This window comes from Nothoprocta perdicaria, unplaced genomic scaffold (assembly GCF_003342845.1).
Source record: "Nothoprocta perdicaria isolate Ctin4 unplaced genomic scaffold, notPer1 scaffold_254, whole genome shotgun sequence".
Classification (NCBI taxonomy): Eukaryota; Metazoa; Chordata; class Aves; order Tinamiformes; family Tinamidae; genus Nothoprocta; species Nothoprocta perdicaria.
The window spans coordinates 515,291-528,811 of record NW_020455482.1 but is presented as its reverse complement, the minus strand read 5'-3'; the positions used below and the strand labels follow the sequence as shown (position 1 = coordinate 528,811).

The window sequence follows — 13,521 nt, the reverse complement described above, 5'->3', positions numbered from 1 at the left end:
TCCTCCCAGTTTGGTATCGTCAGCAAACTTGCTGAGGGAGCCCTGTGTCCCTTCATCCAGGTCACTGGTGAATAAATTGAACAGGACTGGACCTAGGACTGACCCCTGGGAACACTGCTAACCAAAGGTCTMCAACTGGACTCAGTGCCACTGATCACCACCCTCTGAGCTCTGCCATGCAGCCAGTTCTCAATTCACCTCATCATCCACTCATCTATCCGACACCTCCAGAACTTATTAAATATTATTTATTTAATGAATATTATTCAATTATTCAATTATTCAAGAAAGGGCCCCTGAGTCCCAGATGTACAKGCCTGCAGGAAGTAGTTCCTCTGAAGGAGTGATGCAGAGACCTTGCAACTTCCTTCTGTCTCTCCAGTTAGACAGACCTATGAGGGATTCGGAGGTTTYTACCCCTTTAAAATCTGCCAGCCCTTTGCTGCTAATCTTTAAAAAATGCCTCCCTTGCAGCAATCATTGTAGCATTTGTAGTAAGCAGCAACCAAGCCCATTACTTTTTCTTTTTTTAAACAAAGGATTTTTTATTGCATAAATAGAAGCTTAGGTATTTTGCTGTATGTATATAAAAAAAAGAGTGGAGATACAATTTAAGTGAATGTTACTCTTCAGGGCTTCATTTCCTTTGCAATATCCTTCATCTTCAGGAAAGCTTCATTCTCCCAGGAGAGGAATCCAAGGAAGCTGCCAAGAGAGAGAAAATCTGCAGGGTGGGGAGAGAGCAGTGAGAAGAGCAGACCTGCTAGGCTGGCAGCACATGGGCTAAAGCTGCCTGCCCATGTGGCACGCTGCAGTCGGAGCTAATTGCGGCTTGGCACTGCAGACACCAGAGAAGGTTTTCAGGGTAGGAGAATCCATGCCTTCCCGCAGGCCCAGGACAGACAGGGATGATAGTCCTAGAAACGGCCTCCTCCGGTAGCAACACTGTGTGACCAAGAGAATTTTTAGCCTATTTGCTGAGAAATTGGGGATTCTTTAAAGTCACTCATTCAAAAGGCCAATGTCACACGCCAGACCCACAGGACAAGCTCCACATCCCACTGGAGCAGTTCTTTGGGCTAAGGACACTCCCAGGCAGAACACCCTGGCACCTGCTGCTGCACTCCCAGCACAGCACCATTTTCTTGGTAAAAGAAGCAGGTCTGCTCACTTGCAGGGCAACCTGCCCTTGTGCCTAATCTCTCGTTTGTTTAGCACGAGAACTCCGTATAACTTACCCTTATCTGATGTATTCAGCACAAACTAGATGTCCACACGGAGCTTTTCCAATTGCTAGCTAAACTGATTTAAAATAAGAACTTAAGACGGCACAGGTCATCCCAGAGATACGTCCCCAATGTGACATAAACAGGAGACTGAAAAATATCTTTGTTTCTGTTGTTTTTTTCCCATGGGAATGAATCGCTCCATTGCCATGGTTACTTCCAGGTAACGATTTCTAGTCAGTTTCCAGTCCCTCTTGCACGAAATAATGCACCAAAGCTAGCAAAATTTCTAAAAAATGAAACTGTTCATATGTAAGGTGATGGACTCAAAAGCAAAAAGTAAGATTTCCAGTTTAATAGAGAGTAGCGTTACTTTAAACTCCAACTGAGCTTACAAAAGGCAGGTAGGAAGAGAATGCTCATTTTTATGCAGAGTAAGGTGAAATGAAATTATAAAAAAATCACACGGCCAGCAATGAAGAGAATATAATGCTAATGCTGGAAAACACTGATTCACTGATTTTGCTAACAGACTTTTGCTAATGGACAGTCCAATGAGGTGATGATTGCTTAAGCTCACTTTGAAGAGAGCAGGAAGCAACTTGGCACACTGGGAACTTAAACCCAAACTTTTTTGAACTTTGACAATGCTCATTTTGCTCTTTCTGGAAAAAGATTTCCCTCTTTCTCACCGAACTACATATATAGAGAGAACAAATTACACTGCATAATCTGCAGCATTTCTATTATCTTAGGAAGCTCCGTGGCATGAGATTTGGCCCTGCCGGCTACACTGCCTACAACTTGTCATGCATTTAACTAACATGGAATGTCTGATCCTTTTCCATTTTAATTATGGTAATTAAGGCCAGGGAATCTTGTTATGACATCCTATCTGACATATCTATCATGGATTTTTTTTTGCTCAGTTTAACAACCTCCTCACTGTATTGGGACATCCTATGCAACCAGTTGGGCACAAAAACTCAGGGAGCTAAACAGCAGCAGAAGAATATCACGCTCACCTCTCTGAAATCACAAATTATGTTTATCAAGCTTTTCTGGTGGTAACTGCTTTCTTTCAAAGAATGGGCATGATATGGGCATGCAAATGTGCTGAGGCATCAGTGGACACAAATCTTGCAAGAATTCAAATAACYGTGGTAATTCTAAACTGCGTAATCCAAACATATCCAAGTCAAAATGTAATGGCTTTAACATAGTAATGCCATTATGGAGCACCAGGATGTCAAATAAATTCTATACCTGAGAGGCTCTTCATTCATCCTTTTTCTCTGCTTCTTTTTTCAATTTCTCTTCACGTTCCCTCTTCAATTTTTCCTCAATTTTCTTGCTCCGGTACATTTTGACCCCAGCAAATGCTAAGCAAAGGATCAATGTTTTAGCTGCCAAAATGTACATCAGCAATGGRAAATTCTCCAGAGCCTGAAATACAAAATAATATGTTTAAGCAGTTACGGGAACACTMGGGCAATTAAAATTGAATCTACAGGGATGTTATGCAGCTTCCTAGAGCAACAATACTTTTCCAAGCTGGAATAATACTTCTCTTTTGTACAAAATATTTTAACCAGGCAGACCAATGGCTAGGGAAAAAAGGGCAAAAATAAGTTTACTTCATTTGAGTTTGTGTAGGAAACCTCTTTGAATGGCTCTTTGTCCCATTTGTTTGCCTTACAGAAAACGAGAAAGCAGCAGGATCTGGAGTTGAAACAGTGATTATCTCTGGCTGTTTGGAAAAGGCGAAAGGCAAGCAATACTTCTAAGTAAGCAATGCTTCTGCACAGCTCCCAGGAATGACATAGCCATTTATCTCTGCCCTCAGATATAACGCCTGAGGATACCTTTTTTCTTCCTAAAAATTTTAATCCACAGGAGTTTTGCAGTCAACTTGCCCACATCTAGAAGATATAAGAGTCTTTGAGCCAGAGAGAAGGAAAACCAACCCAGCCTCTTTCTTCACATCCMATGAGTCAGTTTCAAGAGCTTTTAGCCCTTGGAACTAATGAAGCTGCACTAACTGTTTCAATGCTATGAAAGTGTGCTACATTGTGAGTGTGTATGGGTAGTACTGTGAAACTGGAATACAAATGCTGCAAAAATAATGCAGTGAAAGGTGTAAATTCCAGAACCAGGATTGCAGGTACCAGAGGCACAGGAACATCTCAGCACATTCTTCCTAAGAGACACTCGGCCTGCAGGATGAGTCCTACCTTGAGCAGATTCACAGTGATGCTTCTCCTTGGCAGGTCTCCCAGTACCCCCAGCAGACCTCCCAACACCCCAGAGTTGTTTATCACTGTGAAACTACTGGATTTAGGAAGAGTTTGTATCTGTACACCATTGAGGCCTCCCCTCAAAGCAAACATATCAGAGTGCTCAAGTAAGGGGTTTTGTAACACTCATCTATACAAGTTGCACATGTTACCCCTGACAGGAAGTCTCTCCACACTAATTTTACAAAACATATTCTCCAAATCTCTSCACACATTAAAAGCAGCACTCGCTTTTAACCACACCTCTGTAACACCATACAGGTAGAGCCAGGGCTTGTAATTAGAGCTGTTTTCACGATAAACGCTTTAATCAAACCCATTAAAATTGTTAGCACATGACATCAGTGTGCCTTATGCACATGCCATGTAAAATGTTTYCACAGGATTGCGGAATTGTGCAGCATGTTCTCCACAGGATGGAGAAATTTCCATATAATAGTGTATGAGAAAAGTCTGGAAAGCCTGGAAGAGCAGGGGCCAGCAGAGCAGAGCCTTCCCACGAGCAATGCATTCAGGTCCAAAAGCTTGAGTCCCTAACAGGGGTCGGGGCTGAGTATGAACCATAGGAAACGACAACAGGGGGACCTGAAGGGAGCCTGAAGGTGAGACAGTGAGGGGGTTAAGTCACCTTCGTGTAGGCAAGGGCTGCATCTTTAAGCTACGTATTTAAGGAAGGGCAGAACATCACTGTTTTAAAAATGCAAAACATCCTCACCTTCCAGTTAAACGCCACCATCTTGTCTGCGTAGCGAGTCCTGGCTGTCCCACAGCAGGCCGTGCCCAGCACCGACGTGTGTCACACTTCCGAAGGCCCAGATCAGGGCAGAAACATCTTGAAGAAACACAAATTAAAAGGCATTAGCTCATCTGCTTGCATTCAGCACGTCCACACTGCACCTCTCTGCACGGGCCGCATGGAGCCCRGCTGTCCGTGTCAGTCCCCGGCGCTCGGGACCGACCCACGTGGGTCGTTCTGGGGCTGACAGACAAGAGCAGCGCCCGTGCGCTTGTCAGGGACACGGCCAGGGCCTTGACAGGCCCGAGGCAGGTGCGGCGCCCGCGCACGGCTCGCCCGGRGCTGCCCGGCTCAAACACTGCGCCCACCGCCCTCACGGCTGGACRCGTGTGCGCATGGAGCTGTCCCACAGTGGCTGAGGCCTGGCTGGCTGGAAACGCTTCTGGAAGAGTTGTGCATTGGCCTTCGTCGGAGCCTGAATGCCTAACGGGATACTAATATCTAGCTGCTTTTCTCTGACCAACTTATAAATTAATTTCTCCTTGCAAGGCATAGTAACATGGAAGCAAATCAACTGGCTGATGGACGCTTAAGAGTTTCAGAGCTGAGAAACACCCAGAGCCCACAGCACCCAGCTCTAACGCTGTCCCCGCTGGCCTCTGCAGCAGCTCTGCTGGTGCTGACACTATTTTGGCTGCCAGGTTTCAGATTAAGCCCATTCCTCTTCCTGTGCCCCTTGAGGTGCTTCCTGTCAGTGCAGCAGCAGAGCCGCTGCTGGAGAGCAGGGCAAGCCCTAGGGCTCCATCCAAACCTTCACCTTCCCTTCTTCAATCACGCAGCTCAGAAGACACGTCTTCGTGAAGACTTATTCACCAACTAACAGCAGCTGTGACGTGCAATCACAAACAGCCACACACTGCCCAGAGAGCGGCCAGAGGTGGAAACAGCTCCCAGGACTTCCAGCGTCCTTGTCTGCAGATGTCAGCGCGTGCAAGATTCCTATCCCGCTCCCAGGTCTCCTGCCCCCTGGAATGGCCACAGCTTCTCCACCCCATGCCACATCTCAGCGCATTCCAGGACTACATCCCACAGTCAGAGGAGATTCAAACCAGAAAATCAGAAAGCCAGCTCCTATTACCAGGATTGAACTCCACCTGAGCAGCAGCACAGCCAACCTGTTCATKGTTATTTAGTATTTGCTAAACTGATCCTGACTCGTGCAGCTCTCTTCTGGTAAAAAAAATCAGACCAGCTGCACTAACAACTGCAGTGTCCTCATGCCAAAATGTTGATTGCAATGGGTCTTCATCAAATACTATTCTCACTCTGCTCCTAAACTGCTGTAAATTCTGTGGTTCATATGGAGTCAGATTTGCAGTGTGTTGTAAAAAGCATGAACTCAGCCATTCAAGAACACACTAAGATCTGGCAGATGATGCTGAAAACAGGATTTTAGTGGTTTTTTTATACACAGAAGAAAGTTTTAGATTCAGCAAATCTTACGACAGCCCATCTGTGGGCTCTGGTGGCAGGGAACTGTCCCACCAACGAGAAGCAGCACACAATGCAGATCACTGTATGCACTCCTGGGAATGCTCTCATTTCTGAGACGATGATTTTACCATTCAGCACGACACTTTAGTAATACTTYCACTCTACTGAGACAAAAGGCCTGCTCTCCTTCCCTGTATTAGGTATTCATAATAGCTGTAGCAGCATCAGATAGTGTAGCTGCACCAAAGTCACAAATGATGGGAAGTAAATCCTCTCTTTCCTCTGAACAGCAATGTTGCAGGCAGATATGCTTCCTGTGAGAGCTGAGACTTTTGGAGGTCTCTCCTTACAGTGATTTTTCCTGAGAGAACTGAGTGGTGAAGCTACCACATTCTCTCCACATTGCATTTCCACAACCTGTCACCAATCCCCAAAGATCACACCCATCTCTCTATTTCATCTATTAAATTTTCCAACCTCCATCTCGATCTAGACCTTGTAAAACACAATTGAAACCTCCAGGCAGAATAACAGTAGGTGGAGTTGGGGCATGGGAAAGAGCGAGGAAACAGGGAAAAGGAGTAAAAAAAGGTAGGATTCATCTTGCATTTGAAAAGCAACACTTWTAAGCACTGACATTATCAATTCAAAAGCAAAAACTCACACACTGTACTTTCAAGGTTGTGATAATGTAAAAGTAAGCAGGCCAACAATAACCAGCTAGAGCTCCATGTTTGCTTTTTTAGAAGCAGATAAGGCAAAGATAGGAGTTCAAAACACATTTATAGTCAGGCATTGTTTGTTCCCCAAGAAAACGCAAGCTCCTTTAACAAACACAGCAGTAATGGAAGTGAAGGCTTGGCTCCACAGAAGGTCACCATTACCTTCATTTGAAAGCAAGAAGGTCTCATGCTGAGCCAYGTGAAAAATAAATGGGAGTATTAGGTTCTGCTTGAAACTCTGCCTGAGACTTTGCAGTAGGCTGTCCATAACTTGTCTATCACATACTCATATGCATCTATATGAAATAGGGATAAGTTGGTAGCCTTCTCACACATATCTATATTCTTCTTCACTAGTTTGTACCTCCCAATCACTAGCCTATTTACCTTCTGCCCCGCTCTGTGAAGCAGGATCAAAGTACTACAGATGGGAATKGGAATAGAGGTGTGCATCCACTGCACTGTCAATCCTCCAGCAGCTCCAAGTGCAGTGAAGTCTACAGGGTGCAGTGCAGGCAGGCAGGGAAACTAAACCTGGTGCTGGAGGCCCCCATCTTCAGCTGGTTTAGAGAGCTCCCAGAGAGCGCTGTGCCAAGTCACAGAGCCAGGTTTTAGCTTACACTAGCCCTAGGTTCTCCACATAACACATTATGCAACACAAACCACCCCAAACAGGCTAAGGAGTCAGGTCCCAATCAGAGGACAAGGCTATGGTAGAGCAAGGAATTGCGTCCAGGTCTGTCAGCCACTGARTTATAGCTCTCCTTTACCACAACCACAGCCCAACCCAACCACTCACACTATTCTTTGCTCAGGAGCACYAGAATATTGACTGGTCTGTGTGCACCAGAACACGTCTACATGGGAACTCACAATCCCACTTGAGTTGTCTTGGCTGAACTTCTCAGTCAGCCTGCCAATAACTCCATTCACTCAGCAGTAAAACGGGGCTTGAGATATTCCTTTCTCTACCCAAGATTTCTGAGTATATCCATTTTTATATGGATTTTTATATAGATGGAGTATAGATAGAGGCCTTCTCTTGTTAAGAGCTATAAAAGTCATCAGCTGCAAGGCCTCAGAAAGCAGTGAAGTATTTGCCTGCATTCAGAACTGAGCGACGGCTGAATACCTACTGAACTAGAAAAGGGGGTTTCTTCCACCAGTCTCCTCTTGCTGCTTTCTTTGATGCATTTATTTCAGAGAAAAATATGCACATTTCACAAAAGATGCTAATTTCAGTAGTTGGATTATCCAGGAACTATGCTTGGCCTGCTGCATTATGCATCAGATTCAGTATCTTAGGACAGTACCAAGGCTCCTCAAAATAGAGAACTGAGTAGATGGAAATGTAATGGTACATAATAATATGGCACAGCCCAAAGGTTACAGGGAAATAGAGTGGAAATACAGGGAAATACCTCTGTACAAAGATGTACCAGACCTCTGTATACCTCTGTACAAAGATGTACCAGACCTGCTGCACTAGGATCCCTCACAAACCACTGCTCCAAGCACGAGCACTCCGACATTTATAATTCACACTGTAGGCAAGACAACACTCTATTGCAAGATCGGTGCAACTACTCAGTTTACATAATTTGTAAGGTAATTTCAAAACTAACACCAATCAAAAGAACATCAGAAACATAAAAGCATGCGAGATCTTCATACCTGAAGAAGTGGAAATGAAAACACAAATAATTCCTTTGGCAGTGCTTCATACACTCCAAGACCTGGTAATGAAGCACAGAGCAGATGGGGTATGTCAAGAATGGCACCTGGATTAAAACCAAATAGAAAGAAAAACATCAGCAGCACATCAAGCACTAGCCACATGCTGGAGTCACTGCAAGGAGGGTTTGCAGGGCTGGCAGCCTCTCCTTGGCACCATCCTGACCCCAGCTTTGCCTCCTGGCCCCAGCTGCAGCAAYGCCCAGCACTGCCAGGGACTCACCCACGCCTGAGGAAAACAAACCTTTTTTTCAACGTATAATAACTTCAGAACCCTTCTACGTATTTGCTTTAGTTTAGTTTAGGAAAACAAAGACAACAGATTCAGATGCAGCAACATGCACGTCAGGGCGGTGGGCAGGGGGGCAGGAAGGAGGCCGGCATGGTGGGCGAGGGGCATGGGGGCAGCCAGGCAAGAGGAGAGCAGGGAGGAAGGGAGGCCAGCAAGCAGTGGGGCAGGCCGTGGGGCAGGCTGCGGGGCAGGCAGGCGCAGCAGAGGCCGAGCAGGCCGGCACGACAGCGGTGGGCGGCAGTCCCGCTCCCGCCCGCGCCGCTCAGCCCCGGCGGGCAGTGCGTGGGCTCGGGCGCCCGGCATGGTGGGTGGCCGGGCGGCCACAGGAGTACGGGAGGAGGGGGRAAGACGGCCACCGCGCTCTCACCGTGCCTCACCGTCGGCCATTGCGCCGGCTGGCGGCAAACTACATCTCCCAAGAGCGGCAGCTCCCGGCAGCCGCTGCGGGAGGGGAGGCCTGGCCATGCACGAGCGGAGCCGGGAGGCCAGCGCTCACCTTGGGGGAGGATGGAGGAAGGAAACAGCACGGCAAGGAAAAGCGGGACATACGGGGTTCAGTGCATGTCAGTGCTGAGGTTCTCCATGGCAGCCTGCCCTCCTCCTCTTTTCTCGCAGTGGCATTTAGCCTCCCCAGCCCCCTTTAAGGAAAGGATGGTGGGAACCTCCCCTTTCTTTTTGGCGGAAATTTGTGTCCCCACCACACTGTACCGCCTCTCCCTCCAGCCAGGACGGGGCTGAAGGGCCACGAGGGCGCACGCGGGACCCCCGTGGTGTTGGTGGTTCTGGGGCTGCCTCCTCCCCTGCGTGGCACCGCTGCAGARGTGGGATGAGGTGGCAGTGCGCACATGTGTCCTGAGGGCCCCCAGGAGTTGGAAAAGCCCTTGTGGGGAGGGTCTGATGTGCCACGTGAAAGCAAACCCAACTGCTTTGTTGCTGGCTGCCACCTTGGTGCTATTTCAGACATATGGTGCTTCTCCAGCTGGCGGGGGCTTCTGGTGAAGAGCACAATGGGGGCTCCTGGTGAAGAGCGCAGTCGCTCTGCAGCTGCCCTCCGTACCCCTCCCCTCGAAACATGTTTTTCTGCAGAACAGCAGTCCCTGGAAGTAGGAAGCCTCAAGCGAAACCACAGAGGAGAGCAGATGATGAACAGATAAGCTGCTCATTTCTTAGGAGGCTTCTGTGTCCAGTGATGCAGACCCTCAAAGAAGCTGTGCCGGTCTTGCAAACAGGCAGCCTTTAGGGCCAAATCCTGCCTGTGCCCATGYCAGCACATGGCATGGATACACCTGTGGTCCCACTGTGTTTCCCAGTGCTGGGGGGCAGAGGCTCTCCCTGCCCAAGGGGCAATGCAGGAGTGAGGCTGCCGCTCACTGGTGCTGCCTCCCCTCTGCWGCAGCTACTGGTTTCCTGCAGCTCTTTGCCCAATGCAGATGGGTAAATCTGCACAGTCCTGGCTACTGCCAGTAGAAAGCAGCACTTTACATACCTCACTCATACCTTCCTTCACCTTCCCAGGCCTGCAGGCAGCCTCCTCAGGGAGCGAGGAACCGATTTCACAGAATCACAGAATATTCAAGGTTGGAAGGGACCTCTAGGACAGCAGTGTAAAGTGTAATTATCAGCCCTGCTATTTGTCATTAGGCAAACAGAGCTAAATATTCAGGCTGTGTCATTTGCTTAGGAAACAGTGAGCTCCTCAGTGTTTGAGCTCCTGAAAATGAGCAGCATAATGAGCAGCACTATTCCAGCCCATGGGCTCCAAGAGTAACAGTTAAGGAGACTCCTGCAATGTAGTTGTTGAGCATCACCAAAACAGCTGACATACACCCACAGGTCACCAAGGGGAGGTAGAAGGCAAGAGGGGATGCATGGTGGAGTCTGACTAACCAGTAAATTTTGCTGCGACCTAACAACTCTTCACTAACACTCATGGACAGAGATTATTCAAAGGCTTATAACTATGCCAGTAAAAGGCATATTTGGARCATGACAGCAACTGTGATGCTAGATCTCAGGAGCAGACTGAAAAACAAGACAAAGCTTCCCAATAAAAGAAGTCCATTTCTTTTGCTTTTCTCATTTAATGCTGTTGGAAAAGCAGCATCAAACATGTTTCAGCCAAAGCATTCTAAAAGCAAACAAGCCCACAAAATAAACACCCAGCACGGGAACTTTTGGCTTAAACGGTTTTAGTCTGGCAACATGAATAGGAGCTAAACTCAGAGCCTTACAAAAGGAAACATATTCTAATATCAAATCTGCTTGTAATTGTTGCCTGAGAAGCAGCATCATGGTGCTTTGGTAGCACTGGGAAATAAAAATCATCACGAGCGCCCATTTCCCAGCCAGTGGAAGCCAGTATCCAAAATGGGAAATCCTTATGAATCAGAAATTGGGTCAGCCTTGATAGCTAAGTATAAAAATCCCATCTCTGAAAGTCATAGAGCAAGATCTCAGTGGTTTACACTGAGCACTGGCTGCTAGGGATGTAACCAAAGCCTCCATAACCCAACTTCCATCGCAGGTAGACGGAACTTTGGAGAACTGAGTAGCAGCAGAAGAGCCAAGATGGCCAGATACAGACTTGAAGGTAGCTGATGAACCTGTGGAGGCTGCCCTGCAAAACCTGTGCAAGTCCTCAGAATAAGACTGCCACTTCAGGAGTTCTGTTGCTGTAAAGCAAGCCTCCTGAGAAGACCATGAGTCAGTCTTTGCAGTTACAAATAAGGAAGACAAAATGGGAGCCAGACTACATCATTAGAGTGACAGTTTGGCTTGAATGTGTGTGCAGGTAACCTCTTATGATTCATACCATAGCGTGTTGTTGGAGGGGTCTTGGTAGTTATTTGTACAGTTTTATGTTGTTTTTAAGATGGACCGTGTAGTTTGGATCTCAGTTGACACTTTTGCACATGCTAGTTATTCTAAGGTGAGAATACCTGAATTGCATCTGAATTTCAAAAAAAAAAAAAATGCTAAAAATTTGGGTATTTATTTATTTATTTCGAAGAATAGAACATCAAAGCACAATAATGCATTTTTCTTGAATGTTCCTSCAGACAGCCCTGTCAGAGTTTTCACTGTTGATTTAATGTTTCCTCAGCACTCTATCCTACTTTGACCTGTCTGTTAATTTAATAAACAGTTTTATACCCATTTTTATAATTGCAGTGAATTCCCTATATGTGGCTTTATGATTTCATCATTTCTGATGTTTCCAAAACGTCAGGGTGATCCAGGGCTATTTTTTTCTCTTGCACCAAAGTTTTCATGGACAACACTCTTGAAGTCATCTCGATTCAGAACCTGGCTTTTATATTTTTCATGCCAATCCTGAACAATGTACTGATGATAGGGATCTTTGGAGTGTTCTCTCCTCTTCGATTTCACAGTGCTCACCAAGATTGCCACAATGATGAAGGAGAACATCCCAATCATTACCATCAAATAAAGGATGACATAGTCAAAGTTTTCAGCATCAACCTTAGCTTGCAATTCATCTGCTGCTTCGGTCATGTTTTTCCTCCAGTCATTCATGTAAGTGAGAAATGTTTTCTTGAAAATGTCTTGCACTGCTTGGGTGAAATTTCGTATTTCAGCCATCCTTCCTGGTGACAGCGACTAAGGACAAATGATACTTTTTTTAATTGAATGTCTGTAATATAACAGTTGCATTGATTTCTTTTGTCTGCATTCTGACAAACGATAGTAATAGATTAAACCTGCCACTTGATGGTGAAAACTTAGTGCCCATTTTAGATTAGTTAATGGTACACATTTCTGAGTGCAATAGTTGTTCAGAAATCCARGGAAGTCTTACTCCTCTCTTCACTCAGGTCATTACTGTGGGAGGCCAAAGACTCCTCAGTAAAGCTCATTGACCATGGCCCATCCTCACAAAGGAAGAGAGGATGCTAGATATGCTGTAAAGCTCTATCTTTCCCATGCCCATCCCAGCTATTCCAAAGCTCACCCAGGTGCTTCTGTAAAACCATGAATAAGACCTCCATCGCACTGGAAACATTCCTCTCCAATACACTTCTCCTTCAGAGCTCCCACACAGGGACTGACCCAGCAGACCCTGTTACAGACATTTCCACACCAAGGCCTTCCAGGAGTTGCAGCTTCCAATAGTCTTTGTCTAAGGCTGGATTTCAGTGCTGATAGTGTAGCAATAGAGGGTCAAAGGGTAGGAAAGGAACCCAGCTGAGGCTCCCAGGCTATGGATCCTTGAATAAAGCAATGCATGGATGGACAACACCTGCTTAGCAACAGATTAATTGTCAATCTAAATATTCCTCTGATCCATGGAGCCATGCTCATCCATCTGGTCCCACTCACATTGGGCTAGATCAGGAGAGAAACTCATGCACTAACTCCAGCAAAAAGGCTCCTAAGAAGAAAAAAAAAATGCTATCCTTTTCTGCATTTCCTATATGGAGAGGAAGGTGTGAACACATTGTACCTTACTAGCCTTCAAAAATCGGTGAGGAGTGATTGAAGCTGTAGGCTACCAAGACCTAGAACATGGAGCAAAACTTCCACAAAAACTCACTCAATCTCAGTACCATCTTCAAGCAATGATGAGCTTACTTCAGTCTTGGTGAGCAGCTCACATATAAGACATTACTGTGTCTTTCAAATTTGCATGTTCCTAAGTTTAGCTATCGATGTTCTTAAGTTTAGCTATTCCTCTGCTTTTTGGGCCAGCCTAATAATATCAGCACTACAGAACAAGACATACACACAGGCACATGCAGATACATACACATCTATATCTCTTTGTACRCTTATATACTTACTAAAAATAAACAATAAATCTAGACTGTCCCAAAACTTTTTAAGTTCTAAAGTTCTAAATCTCTCTACTTTTTCTTTAACTGAGGACAAAAAATACTGAGCTTTTTTTTTAATAAGAAATTAAAAATTGCTAACAGAAACATACCTTTTTTTTGTCCTTCTCTGATGAGATTCAGAGTAACAATCAGATTTTAAAACTCCGCTGGATAATATTACAATA

The 13,521-nt window shown here is 45.8% G+C and overlaps 2 protein-coding genes across 4 annotated transcripts; both read right to left on the bottom strand.

Moving 5' to 3' along the window:
• Positions 1 to 538: 538 nt before the first annotated feature.
• Positions 539 to 9,081, bottom strand: SMIM11A (small integral membrane protein 11A). Of its 3 annotated transcripts, none has more exons than XM_026040390.1 (5): positions 9,051 to 9,081; positions 8,150 to 8,256; positions 4,239 to 4,355; positions 2,493 to 2,672; positions 539 to 705 (listed from the first exon to the last, which is right to left on the bottom strand). In XM_026040390.1, exons 3-4 carry the CDS (start codon positions 4,257 to 4,259, stop codon positions 2,505 to 2,507), a joined length of 189 nt encoding a protein of 62 aa, XP_025896175.1. In that variant the 5' UTR covers positions 4,260 to 4,355; positions 8,150 to 8,256; positions 9,051 to 9,081; the 3' UTR covers positions 539 to 705; positions 2,493 to 2,504. The 3 variants fall into 3 exon arrangements, with proteins under 3 accessions (XP_025896175.1, XP_025896174.1, XP_025896176.1); XM_026040389.1 differs by lacking the exon at positions 9,051 to 9,081 and adding an exon at positions 8,869 to 8,909; XM_026040391.1 differs by lacking the exon at positions 9,051 to 9,081 and adding an exon at positions 8,454 to 8,524.
• A 2,645-nt stretch (positions 9,082 to 11,726) lies between these two features.
• Positions 11,727 to 12,104, bottom strand: KCNE2 (potassium voltage-gated channel subfamily E regulatory subunit 2). The gene has a single exon (XM_026040387.1). It carries the CDS (start codon positions 12,102 to 12,104, stop codon positions 11,727 to 11,729), a length of 378 nt encoding a protein of 125 aa, XP_025896172.1.
• Between the last annotated feature and the right edge of the window lie 1,417 nt (positions 12,105 to 13,521).